This window comes from Mauremys reevesii, linkage group 3 (assembly GCF_016161935.1).
Source record: "Mauremys reevesii isolate NIE-2019 linkage group 3, ASM1616193v1, whole genome shotgun sequence".
Lineage (NCBI taxonomy): Eukaryota > Metazoa > Chordata > Testudines > Geoemydidae > Mauremys > Mauremys reevesii.
In genome coordinates this window covers 79120441-79145674 of record NC_052625.1, presented here as the reverse complement: position 1 = coordinate 79145674, position 25234 = coordinate 79120441, and the positions used below count along the sequence as shown (strand labels likewise).

The 25234-nt window shown below is 42.4% G+C and overlaps 1 protein-coding gene across 5 annotated transcripts in view; it reads left to right on the top strand.

The window, feature by feature from the left end:
* The window catches only part of SLC35F3 (solute carrier family 35 member F3), a 256997-nt gene that overhangs the window by 168717 nt on the left and 63046 nt on the right, over positions 1-25234 (top strand). For all 5 annotated transcript variants that reach the window (XM_039532627.1, XM_039532633.1, XM_039532632.1 and 2 more), the window contains one exon: positions 8363-8687. In XM_039532627.1, the coding sequence (XP_039388561.1) occupies positions 8363-8687 (325 nt within the window). The remainder of the gene's footprint in view (positions 1-8362; positions 8688-25234) is intronic.

The window sequence follows — 25234 nt, the reverse complement described above, 5'->3', positions numbered from 1 at the left end:
AAAGACATCACAGTAAGAGCTGTGTGAAAATATTTTGGTTAATTTTGAACTTCTTCAACATTATGGATTTGAAATTAGACCCCGAATTCTAACCTTTTGAGTTTAAAGTACCATCTAATGTGGCTGTTTTGCCAGATCCTCCTTTCCCACTACTTTTTTCCCCAAAGTTCTTTTGTGAAATGCCCAAACGATCAAAGAATAGTTTGAGTGACTTGTGATGCACAAACACCTTGAGGTTTGCTCATTTGTAATTGTTAGTGAGATCCTTTATCATGTGAAGAATCCTCTTTCTCTCAACATTAAGAAAAGCTTAACTCCTCATTTGGGCCCCAATTTAGGCAGCTGTTTAAGCATGTGCTTAAATTTAAGCACAGGAGTAGTCCTATTGAAGTCAGTGAGACTGCTCACATTAGGTGTGTGCTTCAGTATCTTCCTGACTCAGGTCCTCAGATCATGAGGGACAGTTTATGACTCCAGAAGGCTGGAGTGGGCATATTGCACACGTTTAACCTCCATCCTCCATTAGTGATGCTGATTAACAGTGTTTAAAATGGTTAACAGATAATTGAATAAATATAATTGATAAATTGAACAAGTGGGGTCTAATCTCTTGTCATTTTTCATTTCGGTGACTTCAGTGGTGTTCCTCCTGATTTACACTGGTGGTGTTAGAGCAGACAGATTCAGGATCTTAATTTTTATCAGTATCACTTTATTAGACCACACAGGTTAGCTATAAGATGTCCCTGTAGTGTTCGTGTTAAGTCTTTAACTACTAACAGTGCACGAGAGACTTGTGCCGTCAAGCAGTTTCTGAACAGGTGTGGACAGGGTATTCAGAGGTGATACACTGAGGCCATGTCTAGGCTAGCGAACTTACACTGGCACAGCTGTATGGATGCAGCTGCGCCATTGTAAGATTGCTCATGTAGCCACTCTGTGCTGATGAGAGAAGCTCTCTCGCCAACATAGCACTATGCACACGAGCGCTTATGCTGGCAAAATTTACAATCTCCGGGGGGAGGTAGAGGCTGTTTTTTTCCACACACCCTGGGCGACATGAGTTTTGCTGACACAAGTGGTAGTGTAGACATGGCCTTAGTCTCTGGGGAGGATTGCAGGAGGACAGCTGCTATTGGGCAGGGCCGCCCAGAGGGGAGGGCAAGTGGGGCAATTTGCCCCAGGCCCCGCAGGGGCCCCCATGAGAGTTTTTTGGGGGCTCTGGAGTGGGGTCCTTCATTCGCTCTGGGGGCCCCGGAAAACTCTCGCAGGGCCCAGGCCCCCGGAGCTTCTTCCGCTCAGGGTCTTCAGCAGCGGGGGGGTCCTTCCACCCTAGGACGGAAGGACCCCCCGCCACCGAATTACCGCCGAAGCTGGACCCGCCGCCGAAGACCCCAGGTCCCCTGAATCCTCTGGGCGGCCCGGTTGTTGGGCATAGGCACTGTCCTTGGTTGTGAAGGCTGCTTCCCTTCATTGTCACTGAATGATAAGGGGCAGTGGCTAAGATGAGAGAATGACAATGTATGAGGATAAAAAGTAGAAACGATTGAATGAAAGTTTTCTTTAAAAAAACAAAAGTACTTTTTCTTTGTCCTGGTATCATGATTGACTGCCCCTAGTGTATACTTCAGCCTGCTGGGAAGGAGCAAAGGGAGCATAAATGCTGGAAATATCGAGATCAGAAAATAGAATGTCTTTAGTGTACTACATTAGCAAATATAAAAGGCACTTTGTTGGTATGATACAGGTGCAGAGCTAGATTCTAACTGACCCGTATGCTGATGTGCACTGGTGGAAAGGGAGTAAGGAGTCTCTCCTCCCCCTTGTGCATTTGCACAGAAACTGGCCAGAAATGCACTCCACTCCACTCAAGGGACTACTCCAGAGACATTTCCCCAGGGCAGTGGTCTCCAAAGTGGAGTGCGCAAGAGGATTCTTTGGGGTGCGTGGCAGTTCGGGCGGGAGTCTGAGCACCTTTTTTTTTTTTTTTGGCTTGGGGAGGCAAAAATGGTAGAGCTGGCCCTGCGGCGTGGCAGGGGGTGCATGCTAAAAAATTTTTATTGATGGGGTGCGCAATCAAAAAAGTTTGGATACCACTGATCTAGGGAGGCAGGGAAGGGAGAAGGTAAGCAAAGCTGTAGCTCCACCTATCATACATGCCAGCCAATACAACTGTCTGATCCCACCAGGATAGCTGTAGGAGATCTCTGAACACTTTAAAAAGGTGTTGCAGTTTTATACTTCCATACACTGTATGCAGCTCCAGGAGGCAATCTGATTCTGGGACCATGTCGCAAGGTCTCTCTCAAGGGCAATGCAACTTTCCCAATTGATGACTGTACCTGTATGACATATTCTAGCGCTCCATGAATACAGGAAATCAAAGATGGGTGGTGCAGTTTTTCTTACAGACAAATTCAAAGAAACTACATGCAGAACTCTTATACAATAGGGTAAGCTTGAAAAGGCTTTTTGAAGGGAGGCACAGGACTCTTTCTCCAACATTATGTAGCTCATTTTGACAAGAATAAGTTTTACTTCATCCAGCATGCAAATTAGATGGTCTAAGGTACGGGCATCCTTAGAAATTTAAACCCTGATCTGTGAGATCATTTTCAAAGTAAAGTGATACATACAGTATTGTATTTCACTGCATTTGTGCAGTGTGAACACCTCTGTTGGTGTATTTAACACATAGGTTTAAATGCATATGGATGATTCATTTTGCCTATGAATTATATGTAAAGTGCAAAATTTTGCTCTCTTTTACAGGTTGTAATTGCCATGAAATGTATCTTAAAGATGCTGATATTTCCATCTGAGACATCTAATTGGGCGGTTGTCTCAGGAATGTGTGCATAAAAATAATAATAGGGCTGAGAAGACAATTCTCAGCCCAACATTTGGTCCCTGGCAAGGATGGCGCAATCGGGGGCAGTAGAGTCTAGTGCCCCCACAATGGAACTATTGTGTGGGCTGACCTATGTTTATGCCCTTGAGCATCATTCCACTATGCACTCTGGGAACCAGCGTGCCCTGTAAACTGCATGCAAGTTCATGAGAGCAGGACCCGGAGTGGCTGGAGTGGCCACTGCAAGCACCCAGGATCCAGCTGGGGAGCAGTTAGAAACTGGGATAACAGGGCCGGGAGGAACTACCCCTGGCAGCCAGCAAGAGAGATGCAAACTGCCACACCCCCTCTTCCCAGTCGAGAGCCCAGCTGAGTCTCAGTAGCTCCCCTTGCTCCCCATGCAGAGCAGCCACCCCACTACCCCTCCATTCTAAGCTAGCTTCAGCTATCTCTGGTGCCTGGCTACAGCAACTACTGCAAGGTATTGGGAAAGAAGCACTGCCCACTATTCTCCTCTCTCCTGCCCCCATGTGGAATTTTGCTGTCAGGGATAGGGTTGCCAACTTTGTAATGTTTAAAAAAAGGACACTCCAGCCGGAGTGCCGGAACCTCCCTCACCCCACCTCTTCTCCCAAGCCCCCACTCCTACCCCACCTCATCCCCTGAGGCTCCACCCCCCATTTGCTCCTCTTCCCCACTGCCTCTGTTGCTCTCTGCTTTTCTCCTCTCTCCAGATTGGGAGAGACTTGCCTGCAGAGCCAGGGCTGGGATCTGCAGCTGCCTGACACAGGTTGGAGATGGCCCTGGCTGAGTAGGGGCTGGCGTAGGTGATAACCCAGTGTCCCCCCTGCAGTAATCAGACTTTACTGTCAGGTCCCTTTTTTGACTAGACTTTACAGTTGAAAACCAGACACCTGGCCACCTTACCAGAGTCGGGGATCTATACTGTGCTTGAACTCTGGCCACACCCCCAATATATAAAGGTCCCCGTGCTTGTTTTCTGCTTTCTAACCCATAAGTGTAGAGGTAGCACATTGTTTATGCTCTGTTTGGATCTTACACAGCCACAGTGACACTCAGCATTTGGGCCTAAAGGAATGTCTGCGTTGCAATTAGAGGTGTGACTGCAACATGTGTAGATTACCTGAGCTAGCTTTCATGTAGCTAGCTCAAATAACAATAGCAGTGAAGCAGTGGCAGCGTGGGCTGAACAACCCTTCCCAGGACCCTGGGTATGTACTCAAATGCTAGACCCTGCTGTCAGAGCTTCACTGCTATTGTTATCAAGCTGGCTATATCAAAGCTAGCTCTGGTATATCTACATGTGCTGCAGCCACACCTCTGATTGCAGTATAGACAGACCCTCTGTGTGCACATACAAATTCAGGAAAAGCAGAGGAAAAACCTCACACATCCTCACCTACTTGGGAAAATAATTCTGTTGCAGATCTAAGTGCTGAAAAGCCTGAGGGGGCGAGACCATTTCCCAGAGCTAATGCATGTGATATGGCATGAGGTACAAAAGAGACAGGGTCAAAGGACGCGCCACATGTGCCTGGGGTGGGCCGGGGGGCGGAGGCTCCACGGGGAGGGCACCGCGCGGGGCTGGGGTGCTGTGTGCTATCCTGCGGCATGGCCGGGGCCTGCTAATGGTGGCTGCAGTGATGTTGGGGATGCGCTGAGCGTGAGGCGCGATGGCTGAGGAGCCGGCCCCTTTGCTCCTCCGGCCGCACCTGCCATCCCCCTCCCCGCATGGCTCCTCTGGCTGTGCTGCTCCCAGCGCTGGCCCAGCAGGTGCTGCTTTTGGAAAATGTGCTGAGGGGAAGCGGCTGCTTCCCCTGCACCCCACTAGCTACGCTGCTGACCTTAGATCAGGAATAAGAGTCAAGTGGGGAAGAGGTGTAATGAAGATAAATTCATTAACATTTGTGAATCAGTGCTACAGTGACACATGCCATAAAGAAGACCATGAGGAAATTAATAATTCCTTATTCATTGCAAGGCTTATATTGTGTACAGCATATAAGTGTGGGGAATTACACACTGAATGATTAAAAAGAAAAAAAATTGAACAGCTGTCTCGGTCACTGAATTCAGTCCAGTCTATGTGTTGAATGAGGCAGGAAGCTTTAATTACATGTGATCATGTAATTTAAAAAAGGTATAATAATGCATCCACACAAGGGGACATGAATTAAGGTTTAGTAGACAAGTCTATCTATCTCACTTCTGGCATTTCCTAACTTTGAGTGATTGATTCTGTAATCTAAATGTATTTTTAATGTAATGTTTTATTAACTTTGGATAATAAGTTGACCCTTTAGTGCATGTAAATTTACATGGGAAGCTGCCCATACAGTTTTTCCACTGAAAATTGAAAGTAGATGACTAAGAGATTAGCACTCTCTTTTCCCTACTTCTGTGTGAACATTTTAAACCCATTTTAAAAAAAATCTTATATAACTGCATATCCACTTAAATATCCTTGCTCCTGTATACTCATGTGTGGCCCCATTTTTTGATTTCTAGATGTGCAACTGATGCACAAAGTTTTGAAAACACCCCATTGTGCTTAATCGGGGGCAGGGAGGGAGTTCTTTTTTGTTTTTTTCTGTGTCAAAATAGTTTTATTAGATGATATAGTTACCTCATATCATGTGCTTGATCTTTTTTTTAGAGTTAAGTAGGAACACAGAGTGTACTATTGAAGAATACCTTTGGTCTACATTTGTATTGGTTTACACACATTTTAGCTTATATCAGTAAACACCCAAGTCACAGTGTAAAACTCTAAAGAGACATGTAACAGTTCAACATACAGATTGCATAATCTCTTCAGTAAAAAAAAAAAAATTGTGTGTGGATATCCCATAACCTGGATTTAAATTGCATAGTGATACAGAACTATTGTTCTTGATGCTAATTCTAGCCCGCAGATGCAGTGCAGCAATGTGAAAACCTTTGGTTTCCACTTTTCAGTGTATTAAATGACCTGTGAATGCATTTGAAGCTTTCTAGGTTCCAGCCCCTCAACACGAATTAGCACTTCATCTGTGTTCAGAATGAATGGACTAGTATACCTTAAAGAAATCAGCTTTTAAAATTAAAACACTGCATAGCAGCATCACATGCAGGTGATTAATGACTTAAACAGCGCTTGAATGACTTTAGACAGCCATCAGAAAGCTCGTTAGGGGCCTGGTCCTTCAGGGAGCAGAGCACTTCCTGATATATGCTGAGGACCATCAATGCCATTCATCAGCATATAGGGTTGGCCTTTAGTTCAGAAGATAAAAGTACAGTATGTGCTGGTGTGAACATGGTGCCTGGAGGGGCCACACACTGAGGATGTTTACTCAGGGCAAACTGTAAGGAATAGGGCAGACAATTCCCAGAACTGGTGGTTTAGTCTATAATTAGTTAGATTCACCAAGCTAGTAACCATATAGCTTCTGTAATACCACACTGGTTACCAAGAAGCCAAACTACAGTCCCCTTTAAGCAATCCAACCTTTGGCTTCCATCCAGGCAGACAAGTCTAATATAGTGAGGAGTTATTGAAAGCCTTATTCACCATTTTTAAAGTTCTACCAATTCCAAGGGACCAGACACATTGCCCACTAGATCAGTGAATATTTCAGATCTCACCCAAATACATGCTTACAGCCAATCCTTATTAAGTAAATCTAAGGTTTATTAATAAAAGAAAAAAGAAAGATTTGCATATGGTTAAGAGATCAAAATACATACAAATGTGTGTAAAGTTCTTAGATTAGTTTCATAGCAGAGAGGGTGAGGCTGCTGATTTGTAAAAGTCTTTCTGAAATCAATTTAAAAGGATACAGTCCAAGTGCAGAGTTTGTTCAAATTCTTCCATGAGAATTCCAGGGTAAATCCAAAGAAATCCTGGAGATCTCAGTCTTCTGGTTTAGACTTTCCCTGTCAAAGTTTAAGCAGATCTGAAATAAAAAGGATCAGGCCCGAAGTTTCCTTTATAGTTGAAGCCATTGGATAAGTCTCTTGACAGCAATTGCCACAGCAGGCTCTTTGCTTTGAAGTTAATCTCCTGTTTCCTATGCATACACAGGTAACTAATTGTATTCATTAACATAAGGCAGTTAACCAGTCAAATTGTAAAGGCAGTTCATTATGGCATAGACAATTAAGCTGAAGAGAAATGTAAATAATATCATTTCCTACAGTAGCCTACATCTTTGATCTTAAGGTTAATTGACCCATCCACATGCAATTAAGACATGAAAGGGAATTAGTATCTACAAACTAATCTGGTTACATTGTTAACTTCTAACAAGATATAGGGTAAACACAAACCCACAGCATCTACATTTTGATTCTCTAACAAACAATACAAGCAAACATATTAAAGATTCTAGTCTACTTAACATGGCTTTGAGAACTATCTACAAGGAATGGCCCTATTTACCGTTTCAGTGCCTCCTGTTAAGTTGGTATGGGTCACACACAAATTGACCAATCTGTCAGTGTCACAGCTGGTAATAGAGAAGACATACCGGCTGTCATTCAGCTACTTTCAGGCAAAGAATAAAATGGTGGCCAAGTTTTCAAATTTAGCCATGTAATGTGCCTACTGCAATGCTATAATTGATCACTCAAATGGGCACATAGGTGCCCAACTACCCAATTTACATGCCTATATGCATATTCAAGCAGCCAAATATGGATTTTGCACATTCTGTTAAAATATCAGTGTTTGAAAATTGGTTTCCCTGGGCCATATTTTGATTGCAGTTACACTGGTGTAAATTTGAAGTCGCTGGGCTTGTTCCTCAGGTCTGGCTGAACCCTGGTTGGTACAGGACTCAAAGAGGTGCAGGCTAAGGTGGCCTAGTCCCTAGTGCAATTTAGAGAATCCCAAAGGCTGCTCTAAGTTTCACCAGCTGGTAACAGCCCCCCAAAGCGCTGTTTCACCAGCCAGGGATTACGGGAGTTCAGCAGTGCTCCAGCCACACCAACAACACTAGCCCATTGCTGTTACTCCAGAGTAACGCCAGTGTAATTGAAAGAATAAATTTTCCTCTCTCCTCTTTAAAAAGAAACACCATGTTGCATAAAATATGCAGTTCTAAGACTCCCAAGACAGTGTTGGTTGTGAGTGTTGCTGTTATTCCCATTGATCTTTCATGAAGCTAAACATCACAACAATCATTCATTTGCATGTCATAGCAGAGTTCAGTATTATTTTTGTAAATCTTCTAACGTAATGACTACAGAACAGGGTGTAATTTCACTTTTCATTTCGCCCTCTTCTAACTGTAGAGATGATAATTATTATTAGACTGCAATTGTCCCCAAAATGTGCTAGGTGCTTTAGTGCGATATGAAATGAACTACATATTTGTGGCAAGATCCTTATTTATTGAAGTAGATGGTAAAACTCCCTTTGACTCCAAATGGGCCCAGGATTTGATTCTTGGAAAGTAGAATGCTGTGTAGAATTCTTTATTAATTCTTGTGTTTACATCTCTTCAGGGGATGAGCACTCCCGGGAATCTCCAGCCCCAGCAGAAGCACAGATGCAGGCTGGGGTGGAAGGCAGTGGAAGGGGAAATCGTTGCTGTTGGAAATGCTCAGTGACCCAACTCAAGAAATTTTTCTGGGGAGTGGCAGTGGTCCTGGGTGTCTGCTCCTCGTGGTCAGGTTCAACCCAGCTAGCAAAATTGACCTTTAAGAAATTCGATGCACCCTTCACTCTGACGTGGTTTGCAACAAACTGGAACTTTTTATTTTTTCCTTTGTATTATATTGGACATGTTTTCAAATCAGCTGAGAAACAGTCTCCGAAGCAGAGATACAGGTAAGAGAGCTTTGTGTTTTCAGTGTTGCTTTCATGATACTTGAATGTTGCTGTACCCCTTGAGTTGATGTTTTATTCAGATCACTTTGTTAAATCAATATTGAATGTTTTTCTTTTCAGCATTGTTAAAGAGGGTTCTGAATTCACTATTGAAGGCTTGCAAGCGGAGTATGCTTTTTATTCCTTCTATGAACTTATTCCAAAAGAACACTTGCAGGTTCATTTCCAATGCTTGTTTTAAAGGCATTTGATTGAAGTGTGCACTTTATTTTGTTACCTTTCTGGGGTTTTCCATCTTATTCTTTAAAAAAAATTGAGTTATTCCTCTACTTTACAGCTAACTTTCTTGCAATCTCTCCCTCATAGTAAAATGGGAAAACAGCTGCTTCCAAAACCTATGCTTCTGTGGCACCATGGATTGCCTGCAAAGGATGCTATAACATTGGGTTGGCAAATCCCTTTCATCTCTAGATATTTAGGGCTGAACTCTGACCCCAGTGACACCCCAGCTACCCCATACATTTCAGTGGGGTAGCACAGTTATAGCTGAGGATAGAATTTAGCCCTTACTGTACCTTTTTCCATCTACAAGGTGTGGATCACCTTATGGAAAGTGCTGAGTGCCTAACTCCCATTAACTTCCGTTGCAATTGAGGGCCCTTAATCAGCTTCAGGATCTGGCTCATTGTGAGGTTCTCCCCCAGTCTTGGAACTGCATTTTTCACGCCTTTTCCAGCCTTAGCAAAAACTTCTCAAATAAAATGTCTGAATTTTAAGATATCCTTCAATGAATAAAAGGCTCTTCTATAGTCCAGTGATGCTTAGTGCAGCTTGCTGCAATGCCAGAGTCCAGTATTGCTTCATGTAAACAACCTCCTTTACATTTATGTTAAAAAGATACGAAGTCACCAAGTTAGTCCCATGTCAGTCTGACATCTTTGCAAATATTACCTTCCCTTTTAAAAAAGTTGTAGAATCAGGAATCTAATTGGGCTATGCAGAGATGAGATGTCACTGTTAGAGACCCACCTGAAAAAGTCTTTAGGCCAACGTCAGGGCAGTGAAAAACAGGACTTGGGAACATCTTTTGTTTCAGAATACCAGTGGGACCCTCGTGACTTCAGAGAGGTTGCCCAGATATGGGAGCGGGTATAATTTGCTCCTTCATTGAGATTTTTTTAACTTCCAGATGTGTAGTAATGGGTCAGAAACTTTCTATAGAACTTACCTATGAAATCAGGGCACTCAAGAGGTACTGTACTCTATGTTACTATGGTAAAGATTAAAAATCATGGCATTTCATTCTGGTTAATGTTAGTTATATCTTCTTACTGTTATAACTTCATCAGGGAAATTGTGGAGGAAGGGACTTCACCACAATTCTTCAGTTCCTATGGCAATACCAAGGAGTTTTAGAATAAGATGACACTGTCAACACACTTCAACCGCAGCCTGCAGCAAGCCATAATGTCAATGAAATATATTTCCATTCATTTTTATCCCCCTTTTGAGAAATGAGAGAACCTAGATGTTAGAGATTGTGACAGTTTTGTCCAAAAGTGATCATGAATGCTAACATATTACTACCAGATTTTATTCCTGTGGTTTGCTTTTTTGTTTGTTTGTTTGGGGTTTTTTTTGTTTGTTTGTTTTACTTTCAATTTGCTGCAGACAACCTTATGTTTAAATACTTGTGAATCCTGGTGTGAGATACTGTAGCCCTTCAAATCCCAGAGCTTAAAAGCAGCGCACTAATTCTCTTCTTCTTTAAGGTTAATTAATTCTGCTGATAGTCTTATGCCTTCCATTCAATTAATTGATGACTGAGCTGAAGAAAGGGTGCAAATCCTAAATTCTATTTGAGAAGTAGCTGAGATTTCATTTCAAATAAATATGCAGCCTGTTTAGTGAACAGTTGTGAAGATTGTACATTTGTATCTTTGACCAGCAGAGTGAATTGTGATTAACTATGCATATTATAGGCATCTAGTGGATAGAGCACTGGATGGCATGTTAAGAGACCTGGGTTCTATTTCTGTCAGTGACTTACTGGGTGATTTTGGGTAACTCACTTCACCCCTCTGTTTCTCCTCCACATTTGCTCTATTTAGATTATAAACTGTTCACGGAAGGGATTGTCCCTTGTTAGATGTATATGCAGTGCCTACCACAATGGGTCCATGATCTAAACTGGGGCTTTTATGTGCTACTGCTATACAAATAATTATTAATAACATATATGCAAAATCCTATATTATGCCTGAGGAAACACAAGGGTACGTTTCCTGCAGAAAGTGTTATTTACTGCCTTTTTTGCATATATGTGGTAGTACTTTTTATAGATTCATAGATCCCAAGACCAAAAGGAACCACTCTGATCATCTAGTCTGAGCTTCTGTATAACACAAGCCATAGAACTTCCCTGAAATAATTCCTGTTTGAACTAGAGCATCTGTCATAGGAAAAGCATCAAATTGTAAGTGATGCAGAATCCATCACAACCCTTGGTACATTGTTCCAGTAGTTAATTACTTTCACTGTTAAAATGTATTAGCTCAGAGAGAGGCTGATTCTATAGCCTGGTGGTTAGGGTAAGGTACTCAGTTGGGAGGGGGGAGAGTCAGGTTCAAGTCCCTGATCCAATAAACATTTAATTATTTATACAAAGTGGAACAGCTCCAACAGGAGAAGTTAAGAAAGACCCAACCCAGATTAGCCCATAATCTGGTGGCTAAGGCACATGCCTGGCATACGAGAAAACTTGGATCAAGTCCGTGCTCCAAATCAGATGGAGAATGGATTTGAACTCAGACCTTCTACATCCCAGGCGAGTGCCCTAATCACAAGCAGGGTCATAGGTGCTGGAGCTAGTTACGCTGCCACACTCCCTGGCTTCAAGTGGTTTCCAGGGTTTACAGTTTGGTTCAATGGCTCTCAGCATCCCCACTGTACAAATTGTTCCAGCACCCCTGAGTGGGGTTACCTAGTCCAGAAGTATTATAAAGTGGTTCAGGAGGAGATGCAGTGTCCGCACCAAAGGACATCGCAGATGTATTACATGTATTAAAACAGCCATATTATTTTACTGAAAAACTAGCTGAAGTACAAGTTGCAAACAGCTGCTTATAAACTAGTTGGTAAGGATTACTGGTAGGATTCTCTCCACCTGCACAGTAACACTACAGGACCCATAAAACCCCACTGAGAACTCCTTATCAGAGCACAATGGGAGTATCAATGATCATTCAATTCGGACAATATTGATTCATTTCAAATTATATCCAGGTTGAGGGACCTTCATAATTAATAGGATGCCATTCTTCAGCTGTACTTTTGAAGATGGGTTAGGATAAACAGAAGCACCTCCATTGTCTTAAGAACTACTTTGGGCCTAATTCTTCCCTTAAACTGTAGTCCATGCTATCTCATTGAAGATAAGGTAGACTTAGAGCCTTAGTAAGATATTGTTTAACTCTTCATTTATCCAGGGGGAAGTTAAAGTACCTCTTAAAAATTCACTTTAGGCTTGTCTACACAGGGATACTCAGGAAAATTATTCCAAATTAACTAAAGGTGTGAATTTAAAGTAGATTAGCTAAACTGTATTAAACCCCTGTGTGGATGCTCTCCTTCAGAATTAGTGTCTCTAATTTGGTTTAGCATAATTCACTGTTAACAGTTTGTTAATGGGCGTCAGCAGGGCCTAGGGACAGTTAGACCATGGCAGGATAGTGTCGGATAGATTCGGTCTCCAGCTTGTTGTGAACTAAATATTTGTGTAGACAAGCCCTGAGAATAATGCCTAAATATAGGTTTATATGGAATTGGGCCAGAATACTGGTTTTAACAATTTGCAGGGCTGGGGATGGGTGAGGAAAAGGGACCTGATTCTGATCTTATTTACTCTGATATAACTCCATTGACTTCATTGGAGCCACTTTGATTTACATTTGTGTAGGATTAAAATTGGGTACAGAATCATTAATTACTAGAAGTGATCAGTGTCTCAGTTTTATATTACACCAAAAAGAAAGTGGATTACTATAGATTTACACCAGCAACAAAGGTCAGATTCTATCCTAGCATCTCTCATAACCCCAACAATTTACTGGAGCCCATTAGTTCAATATCGACTGAGGAGCAGGAGCACCACTCTGCTGAATCACCAACACCACTTCCTATGTGTGGGTTCCCCTTAGAAATCTCCCATCCAGAAACAGGCAATCACCTGACCATGATGAAATTAGGAGAGCTAATGAGGACATAGTCTGAGATGGTACAATTTGGGAGCTTTTTGCTATTGATTTTTAATGTTCTATATTCATGAATCATTCTTATCGAAATAGCATTAAAATGCTGCAGTGTGGTTAGCTATTGACATTCCACTAATTTATATTTCTTCTTATGTATGAGCGTTACCACAAGAGAACACAGCATTAACAAAGCCATAAATAAGACAGGGAACTATCAGGACACGATGAATTTAAGCATATTTAGCAAATGTTATCCAGCAAAGCATAATATATTTTTGCTTTTAAAAAAACTTCCATTTATAAATTCTACCACTTTTAGTTCGGTACATTCGCCTTAAATTAATGCACTTTTACTCCACATTCCTACAATATAATTACTTTACAATTCAATTCCACATTAGCAAATTGAAACAAATTCCATTTAAAATAAAAATACTTTGGGCCGGATTCTGATCTCAGTGATTTTAGACTGGTGTAAATCTGGAGTAACTCCAAATGAAGTCAGTAGAATTACATGGAGTTTATACCAATCTAATGGGGATCTGTCTGGCCTAATGGGCATACTCATGCAAATCAGTTAACTGGGATAACATTTGAATATTACTGCCTTACAAAAACTCAGATCTCTGCTGCAGAAGCATTGTTGGTGTTCTGTGCAAGTGGATTATCATAATCATAGATAGCTAATTCTGAGTTGGAGGTGTCTTCCAGGTGAGTTATTTTTGACCACTGTCATCTTGGGTACTGGTCCCACTACTCAGATTGCTTTAATTGAAACTACACTTTATTTCTAATGTATTTGACTCAAAGGAGGCAAGGCAGGAGTTTCAGTATCACTCATAAATAGGGCCCTACCAAATTCACAGCCATGAAAACACATAATGGACCGTGAAATCTGATCTCCCCCACGAAATCTGGCTATTGTAGGGGAAGAGGGCTCCTACTGTGCCCTGGGCTCCAGCTGCTAGTCCCAGCTAGGATGGGGAGGGACAGGACTTCCTCTGCCCTGAAGAGGAAGTCCCATCCCTCCCCAGCCTGACTAGCAGCTGGAGCCTGGCATACGGTAGGAGCCCCTGGTTGGGGCACCCCCAGCAGCATGGGGGAGGTCAGCTCCACCTCCAGGAACATCCCCCAGCTGCAGAATGCTCCACGGCTGCTGGTTGGGAGCCCAGTCTGAAGGCAGAGCAGAAGTGAGTGACCAAGAGCTTCCGGCAGCTGGAGGAGGTTCCCAGAGGTGGGTTTGACCCAGCCCTGGAAGCAGCCTGTGCAGGGGAACAGGAAGTCCTGTCCCTCCCCAGCCCTACCGGGACTAGCAGCTGGAGCCTGGCGCACGGTGGGAGCCCCTGGCTGGGACGCCCCCAGCCCTGCTCCTCCCCAGCTCCGAGCCTAGCCCTCGGGGATCAAAGGGGCCTTGGGCGAGCTGTGTGGGGGCAGTGTTATGCAGACAAAACTATACAGGATCATTTCAGGGGGGAAGGCAAAGATGCCACATTTATTATGATAACATAATTTGATTTATGACCAATAAGTAATACCTATACACACACACACACACACACATATCAGATGTTCTGCAGCTTCTGTATAGTTACCAGTCCTGAACGTAGCTTGAGTCCGTGGCTTGATTTCGCAGCTTGGGTTCGTAGCTTGTGGCGGCTAACTGGCCAGGAAAGTCAGGCACAAGGAAGGGCTGGGTCTGCCCTGGCAGTGCTAATGCTCTGCCCTGGCAGTGCTTTAACATGCCTTGTGTGGTCGCAGCGCAGAACTGAGAGAGAGCTCTAAAAAACCACCTCAATGAGGGGCATAGCTCCCATCTCTGGGGCACTGTTTACACTAGAACATTACAGCACTGCAACTTGCTGCACTCAGGGGTGTGTTTTTTCACACCCCTTGAGTGAGAAAGTTGCAGCACTGTTAATTGCCAGTGTAGACAAGCCCTAAGTATATCTCAGTGCCACTAGATGGGACAGAACACCACACCCAGGAGGGTGTTACACTAACACCCTTCCTCCCTTCCTCCAAATACAGAGTCAAACTCCTTATATGGAGGTTGGGTTTAGGCTTAGCCCAAGTTAAAGTTGAAATTAATGGATAAGTGTAAGTGAGCAGGATTTGGCCCTGTATCTTCTTCTTGGCAAAAATGGCTTACATCAGTACAGCCAAAATTCAGGGCAAGGATGTGACGCTACAATCATTTAAATTGTATGTTTCCTTTTGGAATTACTATTTTTCCCAATCAGATGATAAATGCTTCCTCTAAAGGAAAATGTGCTTTTCTCTTTAAAGGTGTCTGTTTTTCTCCATCTGATGTATCAGTCTGGAACTAGTGTCATTCGCTCTCACCTTGTGAGGGATAGGAAGAGGCACCAGACTCACTGTGACAAATATTATAAGAACGGCCATATTGGGTCAGACCAAAGGTCCATCTAGCCCAGTATCCTGTCTTCCAACAGTGGCCAATGCCAGGTGCCCCAGAGGGAATGAACAGATAATCGTCAAGTGATCCATCCCATCGCCCATTCAGCTTCTGGCAAACAAAGGCTAGGAACACCAGCCCTGTCCATCCTGGCTAATAAGTGAAGAGCAACAAGCACTCTCGGCCCTTCCCTGTCTCCCACCAATTCTTTGCCTCATTTTGAGTGAGTCAGAATGATGCTCCTGCTGCTTTGACGGAAAAAGATACAGTTATATTTGCTTACTATGAATCAGAAGGCAGGTAAACCAAGACAAAGGAGCAAGGAATGTGCACCTTGGAGAGCTACTTCAGCCCATGGCTCCTGGATCTATTTGTCTCTCCTGCCCAGAGGACTCTGACCCTTGATGGTGACAGTCTCTGGCACTGCTTGTACCTGCACCTTCCATGTTCAACACTTCTGACTGTTGTGCTTTTCTGGATGCACAGAATCATAGAATATCAGGGTTTGAAGGGACCTCAGGAGAGCATCTAGTCCAACCCCCTGCTCAAAACAGGACCAATTCCCAGACAGATTTTTGCCCCTAGATCCCTAAATGGCCCCCTCAAGAATTGGACTCACAACCCTGGGTTTAGCAGGCCAATGCTCAAACCACTGAGCTATCCCCAGAAGAAGCAGGAAATCCCCCTGCATCTTTCTTCTCAATTCAAAATGTACCCATCTCTCCATTTTTCTGACTAACCTGGCCTTATTAACAACCAATATTTTCTTAGAGGCAAGAATACAAGTGGCCCCCCAACTCTTCCTCTCCAACTAACGTAAGCAGGCTAGCTACTGAAGCTAAGAAGATGTATTGGTACTCAGCTCAGACAGATTCTGTTGTTCAGAGAAACTAAGATTATGAAGAACTGCTCCTTGATGGAAACAGACATTCTCTTTTCTTCTGAAGTGGTTCTGGATCCCACCAATCTGGAGGACCAGGGGATAATGGCAGATCCACCCCATGGGATGTTCCAGAGATAGCTCCCAGTTTCCATCTTCAGGTGTTCTGTTAAAGATCCTGCCATAGCTATGCAGAAATATCACCAAATTATTACTTAAGCCCATCACTTTGGTCATTTCCTCAGGGAAATTTCTCATTTTCGAGAGGGCTAATTTATAATAACCTGTCTCTTTTTCTGTCAGTGAAAGCTCTCATTAATAACCTCTCGGTAGCCCCTGACACAAAATTCAACAATCCTGTCAAATCAACTGCATTATACAAATTCCCTGTTATTAAAAAAATGTAGTCCTTGGCCTCTAAAGTATTTCTGCTCACATAAGTCTTCTCTACTCGCTGAAGAGAGCACCAGTTCCCTGCATCTCCTAGAAGGGAGATCTCAGGAGGCTCTTAAGGGAGATGCTTTGAGTTTGTATCTACCTAACTTGCTATCTCTATCCTCTCTCTTTAAGTAGCTTAGATAGTCTTTGAATTCTTAGTTCTTAGCCGCTATGTGAAGATTCTCTTGTTCTTCCTTTATGAATCAATTATTTTATAAAAACAATGAGGAGTCTGGTGGCACCTTAAAGACTAACAGATTTATTTGGGCATAAGCTTTTGTGGGTAAAAAAGCCACTTCTTCAGATGCCTGGAGTGAAAATTACAGATGCAGGCATAAATATACTGACACGTGAAGAGAAGGAGTTACCTTACAAGTGGAGAACCACTGCTGACATTGCCAATTCAATCAGGGTGGATGTGGTCCAATCCCAATAATTGATGAGGAGGTGAGCCAGCCACTCCCAGTCCTTATTCAAGCCCATATTAATGGTGTTAAATTTGCAAATGAATTGTAACTCTACAGTTTCTCTTTGAAGTCTGTTTTTGAAGTTTTTTTGTTGAAAGATGGCCACTTTTCAATCTGTTATTGAATGTCCAGGGAGACTGAAGTGTTCTCCTACTGGCTTTTGTATGTTACCATTCCTGATGTCTGATTTGTGTCCATTTATTCTTTTACGTAGAGATCATTATTTTCCAGTTTCTACATGGTACAATTTTAGAGTCCCTTTGTATTTCAACCTATAATGTAGTGAGAACAGTTTTACGGCTATGCTACGGCCGCGCTGCCCGGCCCAGCCCACTGGATCATGCTGCAGCTGCACCACCCGGTCTGGCCCGCCGGAGCGGCTGCAGCCGCGCTGCTGAGCCTGCCGGAGCAGCTCCAGCCAGGCCAGAGACATCCTCCCCTGGCCCTCCCCAGATAAGGTGGTAAGGGATGGGATGGGAAGAATGTGGGGGTCCTGAGCTAGGGGTGGGGTTATGTGGAGGGTGGTCACAGGGGCTACTCCTCTGACCCCCAGCTTCTCCCCCCAAAAAAATTTCCCCACCATTTGCTGTCCCGGCCCATCAGGGTAAGCAGCTGGCACGCCAGGACACTTTGTTTACTTAGTTTTCCCTCTGTACCTGCAGACGCTCGAGGTAAACAAACCATCTCGGCCCGCCAACGGCTTATCATGAGGGCCCTCAAGCCAGAGTTTGCTGATCCCTGAATTATAGGGTCGGCTTATGAATGGGTCATAAAATTTTCCATTTTTATGACCCATTGTAGTCTCCCCCTTAACCAGTTCTTGGGGGGTCGGCTTATAAAGGAACCGGCTTATGATCAAGTATATATGGTAATTGCCAAAATTAGGCTATCCCATCATACCATCCCCTCCATAAACTTATCAAGCTTAGTCTTGAAGCCAGATATGTCTTTTGCCCCCACTGCTCCCCTTGGAAGGCGGTTCCAAAACTTCACTCCTCTGATGGTTAGAAACCTTCGTCTAATTTCAAGTCTAAACTTACTGATGGCCAGTTTCTATCCATTTGTTCTTGTGTCCACATTGGTACTGAGCTTAAATAATTCCTCTCCCTCCCTGGTATTTATTCCTCTGATATATTTATAGAGAGCAATCATATCTCCCCTCAGCCTTCTTTTGGTTAGGCTAAACAAGCCAAGCTCTTTAAGTCTCCTTTCATAAGACAGGTTTTCCATTCCTCGGATCATCCTAATAGCCCTTCTCTGTACCTGTTCCAGTTTGAATTCGTCCTTCTTAAACATGGGAGACCAGAACTGCACACAGTATTCCAGATGAGGTCTCACCAGTGCCTTGTATAATGGTACTAACACCTTTTTATCTCTACTGGAAATACCTCGCCTGATGCATCCCAAGGCCTCATTAGCTTTTTTCACGGCTATATCACATAGGCGGCTCATTGTCATCCAGTGATCAACCAATACTCCGAGGTCCTTCTCCTCTATTACTTCTAACTGATGAGTCCCTAGCTTATAACAAAAATTCTTGTTATTAATCCCTAAATGCATGATCTTGCACTTTTCACTGTTAAATTTCATTCTATTACTATTACTCCAGTTTACAAGGTTATCCAGATCTTCCTGTGTGATATCCTGGTCCTTCTCTGTATTGGCAATACCTCCCAGCTTTGTGTCATCCGCAAACTTTATTAGCACATTCCCACTTTTTGTGCCAAGGTCAGTAATAAAAAGATTAAATAAGATTGGTCCCAAAACCAATCCCTGAGGAACTCCACTAGTAACCTCCCTCCAGCCTGACAGTTCACCTTTCATTATGACCCATTGTAGTCTCCCCCGTAACCAGTTCCTTATCCACCTTTAAATTTTCATGTTGATCCTCATCTTTTCCAATTTAGCACATTAGTGTGCTTGCAGATTTCAGCCATTTAGGTCACCCTTTATAGATTTAACAGAAAGTTATAACCATTCTATGGATTATTATTTTTAGAGCATCCAATAGAATTATTTAGCAGGGGGATAATCCTCTATAACATTCTGTAGGTTCAGGACTAATTTCTATAGAACTATTGATTTTGTCCTTATTAAATTCTGTAGGACTTTTCCTTACGGGAGAACTTAGTTAGATATGCTAAATGATGGATAAGGTCACTATTTTGTGGTTTGTAAAGTATCAGAGCTGAAAGCTCTGGGTAATTTATTTCTGAAATAAAAAAGATAGAAAATTAATTCTTAGAAATGGTAAACCAGATTCCCTTCAAAGTTTTATGTTGACATAATTCCAGGTGGAAGTTTCCAGTGGCAGAGGTCTCCACTGGGAGACAAGCTAGGCCATTTTAAACCTCTTCCTGAGATCTCTCTTGTGGTGGTGAAGGGGGTCGATAAGAAGTCAGAGATGCCTGACAAACTTGAAGGAAGACAGCTGTAGTAACAACATGTGTCATTTTTAGGGCATAGCTGGTCAGGGAGGTCTAGGTTACAGTCTCCTCCACCAGTTTTTCTGATACAGGCCCAATGAACAAATGTTTTAAATCCTGTGATTTAGAAATAGAACCCTTAAAATACCATTCTGAGATTCCACACCTAAAATGGTCAGGGCACTTTAGCCATAGTTGTCATCATGGCAAATTGCAAAGGATAGGAATCCAAACCAAATTTAACTCAGTAATACCTAATGGAGTTTTATTCATATCAGCAGCTGATGTTTCAGTAGTTTACAAACCTGCTCCTTGACTAGCTGAATGGACAAATTAAAAGTTCCTGTAGTAAACTCCATAATTTTGTTAAAGATCTTTTCTAAGGCCAAGATTTTCAAAAGTGAATGCACAAAGTTAGACCTCAAAGTCCATATTAAAGCACCCAAATAAATGGCCTGATTTTCAGAGTGGCTATATTTTGAACAGAAGCAGATTTGACAAACAGGTCACATAAACAGGTGCATAAATATAGACCTAGGAAGCTAATTTTTGGCCACCAGGTTTGAAAATCTTGGCCTAAGCTTTTTTATTTCTTGATTTTGTTTTGTTGTTTTCAAAAAGTTAACAGCTGGCTTCCAAAATGCATCTCTTTCACGAAACTAAAGACAAATAACTGTTGTTTCTCAAAAACTGTACTGAAAAAAAAAAACTGTTTTCTACGTAAAGATTGCTTTAGACATTTGCCACTATTAAACTACAGGTATCTGGAGTCTCGTTACCCAAAAAGCCTTGTCTAGTGCAGAATGTTAATTAACTACAGATTTTATACTTATGTAGGAGTATCTCATTAAGGAAATTTGAGAGCAAGGAGACAAATAATGAGTTTGAATCAATATGATGTCATGATCTGAATATGTAATTGCAATCCTTCCTCCTTCAATTAATTCAGCTACTGAACCGGTGTAGAAAAGTATGTCTCAAGATGGGAGCACATCTCCTGAATGATAGGAGTGTTCTCCGCCCTTACAAATAAAAAGATGCCAACCAGCAGTGACCAGACACCTAGCAAGAAGGAATGCACTGGTACCACCTGACTGGATGTTGCATAGATTACAAGATAAAGAAATGATAGTTGATTAGTCATCCTGTATAATTCAGACTTTTTCAAAATGAATGGAATTTAAACCCCCATTTCTGTTATACTGTAGATGCATAATAATCACATTAGAATTGTCCATCTGCCATAAAAGTGATTAGGGGTTATTTGCCTTTCTAGAAGGTATTTTGAATAATAAATATTTGTAAAACCCATCTGCCGTCATATTATCCAATACTCACCATTCTGGCCAGTTTCTCAACTCTTTTACACTCCTGTAAAACCAAAATAACACCACCGACTTTGGATTTGAGATCAGAATCTGTGGTCTAGTGCTTTTAAATCTGGAGTTTTTTCAAAATCCTTCAATAGCACTTGGCTAATCAAACCAAATTAGTGTAATCAGTAAACTCCCCTGACCTGCCTGCTTCGTTCTCCACATCAGTATTAATTAGTTTAAACAGTATTGGCCCCAATACCAATCCTAGGGATACTAACACTGCTGACTTGTCTCCTCTCTGAGGAGCAGCTGTTGACTATGACTTTTTCCCTATTTTTCTTTTTTTGAATATTTTCTAAACAGCAGCAATAGCAATGTGCGCTGTATGGTCAAATTGTTATTAGCGTCAAACCGGCAGGCTGAATCCTGAAGTCCTTACTGAGTTCCTACTCAAGCAAAACTTTGTGGATGTTAATAGGAGATTTTCCTGAGGACTAAGTAAAAGGTGAATAAGAACCGTTAGAAAACAGTTTTTAATTCACAACATTACTTTACCCCGACTATGCTTAGTAGTTAGTCACTTTCTTGAATAGTCTCTTATCGCAACCATTTTGAAAATCCATGTAAATTACTCCATCTGGATATCTTTATCTACTATTCCAGGAACTATTCTAAGGAGTAGATGAGTCACTGCTGCAGGGCAAGCTGTGTTTTACACCCCTTGTAATTCTTCTCAAGTGCACTCCGTAGGGACAGGTCTGGCTTACTGCATCTCCCTCAAGAGTGAAACTCCACAGTTCAAACTAGTCTAGAACTGGATTTCTGGGTGGCACCTTCCCTTTTCCTAACATGACAAGCCCACCTAAGTTTAGCACCCGTGAGCCCTTTTCCTCCAGGGGCCTGTGATCAGCAACTGATTTAAGTGACCCAAGAACAGCTTCTTCAAAACTAAGTATCATTTATCCACCCAAAGGTACATAACACAGAGAGACAAGGGATAAAACAGAAGGCTTACATGTCTGGTTCCAAACTAAATTTTATTCTTTCCTTGCAAGTTTTGGATAAGTTCCACTAAGCTCAGATTCCTTGTTCCTTGGTTGGAAGCATCAAATTTGATCCCCGTTTTAGGCCCAGGAAGAATAACTAGCCCTACTTGGAATCAGGCAGGTGGACATTGTTTCCTGAAGGATCCTTGGTAGTCTCTCTGACAGTACCTTATCTTTGTCATTGTTTCATTTCCTGTTTTCTTCCCCATAATGTTTCTTTTATTTAATTCCTTGCAGTTAGACAGTATACTATCAATCAGGTAAACTGAGGCACATGTGATGTTCATAAAAAAATACAGATAACGTCTTCATTCCCCACAGCGACTCAGCTGGAAGCATTATTGTGGAATGGAATGAGTATTCTCTGTCTTTAGAAATCCAAAGATATCAAGCAGCAGTGACTAGACACCAAGGACAGAGGACCCCATTTTTCCCTTACAGAAGCTTTGTTAATTTTACGCTGTCATCTTACATTTCTTCAAGGGTTGATTATTCTATTCTTAGAGTCTCAGTAAATATTATGTGGACCTTCTGATTCATAGATCATGCTCAATAGGCCCAGTCCAGTTTCTAATAAACATACTTGTTTCATAGTCTTCCAAGTAAATCTTAGCATAAAATGTTTATGAATAAACTGGGATGCCTCATGGAATGATGGAAACGGTTTTCACTTCAGGATACAGAACCATATGATAGACCTCCCCAACCAGCTTCTTTCTGCTGCTGATCCTTCTGCCTAAAAGAAGGAACTGCAGCTCCTTCTATGTGGCAACTCTGATTATGGAGCACCGACTCATAGACTTTAAGGTCAGAAGGGACCATTGTGATCATCTAGTCTGACCTCCTGCGCAACGCAGGCCACAGAACCTCACGCACTCCTAAAATAGACCCCTCACCTCTGCCTGAGTTACTGAAGTCCTCAAATCGTCGTTTAAAGACTTCAAGTTACAGAGAATTCACGATTTGCACTAATTTAAATCTGCAAGTGACCTGTGCCCCCTGCTGCAGAGGAAGGCAAAAAATCCCCAGGGTCTCTGCCAGTCTGACCCACGGGAAAATTTCTTCCCAACTCTAAATATGTTGATCAGTTAGACCCCAAGAATGTGGGCAAGACCCACCAGCCAAACACCTGGGAAAGAATTCTCTGTAGTAACTCAGGGCCTTCCCCATCTAGTGTCCCTTCACCAGCCGTCAAGGATTTTTGCTACTGGCAGTTGCCGATGGACCACAATCCATCATAGGCAGTCCCATCATACCATCCTGTCCATAAACTTCCTCAAGGCTGGCTTACTCAGCAGGTCTTCAGCACATAAATCTTCATGTGCTTCAGTGAGAGTTCAGAATATTGCATCTTGTTCACCGAAGTCATGCTGAGTTTCCTGGCATTGAAGAGGCCAGGTCTTACGCTCACCACAGCATATTAGTTTTGAAAAGAGGCTGAATCCAGCTGCTGAAAATCCAGATGATAAACAGATAGATGAGTTCCCGACAATGTCAAATTAGATACAGTTCACTCGGTGCAAAGTTACATCAGAATGCATCAGGTTACATACATTGTAAATCAGTGGGACTCAGCCTTGAGGAGTACGTGAGGCACTTTGCTCCTTGCTAGTGATGTCAGAGATCCATACAATCTCTGACATTTTGGGTGGGATTTTCAAAAGCACTCACTGTTGGCCTATCTCTGCCACCGACAATGGTAAAACTCCCATTGACGTCAATGGGGGCAGCATTAGGCCAACACTGAGGGCTTTTGAAAATCCCTCCCTATGTTTGTTCCATAAAGCTACATCACCATAAGCCACTTTCACTATATGCTGAACAAAGATAGAACCAAAAAGACATTGCAAGGCAATGTCAGGCCATCATTAATTTATTGCTTTCTAAATCCACTCAACTTACTTAATACGGTTCTTTTTCCTGATTCCACAGCCCCTATCTTGGCAGCAGAGTGAATTAAAGAGGTGCTGACACTTGTAGTCTATTAGCCAAATGCCCCCTGCACTTCTTTGCATCTGTTATCATATTGCATGGGGAGCACTTCTGTGATTGGTGCTCTCCATTAGGGTGACCAGATAACAAGAGTGAAAAATCGGGACGGGGCTAGGGGGTAATTGGTACCCAGATAAGACAAAACCCCAAATATCGGGACTGTCCCTATAAAATCAGGACATCTGATCACCCTACTCTCCATTCACTCTGCTACAGACCAAAATGAGCTCTGATCAGTCCTGTGGACTCTGTAGGAGATGCAGATATGGCTCTCAAGAGTGACATGTGGTTCTAATGCCGTGGTTTGAGTATTGTTACTGTAAAGCAGTTAGATCTATAAAGTGGTTGCCACTCTTCAGCTATCTTCTCTCCTCTTACTTAGTAATGGGTTTAATAAATGTGTTTTGAAGTCTTTGTGCAGAGATAAGAGGAAATTTGAATGGAGTCTTATCCTCTCTCTTTCTCTTTTTAATTTATCCATGTCTTCTCAGCCATGTAAGGATTCACATTAATCCAGTGGATAATGGACCTGGTCTAGATTTCTCAAATGGATACCTAAAGGAGGCTTAGCAGCAAGAGATTTATGATGCCATCAATTAGCAAAGGATTTCCTGAAATTTACATTCATAAAATTTGTATCCATTCCCCTTTTTCTCTCCCCTACCCAAGAAAACAACAAAAAGGAGGCCAGGTCCACTAATGCTGGTGCAGGGAGGTATAAATTAACCTTCCTGCTCCAGTGAAGGCACTTGTGCCCCAAAGGATAGCAGGCGGGTTATCTCAGATCCCTTTCTTGAGTTTTTCCAAAAAGAAACCCATGCCCAGAGCTGAGTAGGAGCCCTCCAGTTGGGAGCCACTGCAGCATTCAAATCCTGGTCACAATTTTTGGTCACAATTGCCAACTTTAAGCTGTGCTGGCCCTGTACAGTCTACATTGACCCAGGAGTGAATCTATCCCATGATCTTGGTGGAGGTATTACTTATTATCCAGATCTCTTTTCCCAAAAGAAAATATATATTTTTTTAATTATCAGTAATATTGCCCTGAACTACAGAGGGGAGTCTGTTGATTTTTGTAGGATCATATGGCAGGAGTGATCACTGCATAAATGTGTTTCCCAGCATGGAAATACTGAAAGGACAGTAATACTGAAGCTGAAAAGACAGCTGAAAAATTCTGTACCAAAGTGACTGATGGTAAGTCATCAGGATCACAGTCAGTATGGCTCAGTGTGAAGCATACTAGTCTGTCAGAATAGCTTTGAAATATTTTCAGAAGTGTCTTTGGTATTCTCTTTAGAACAGCACAAATT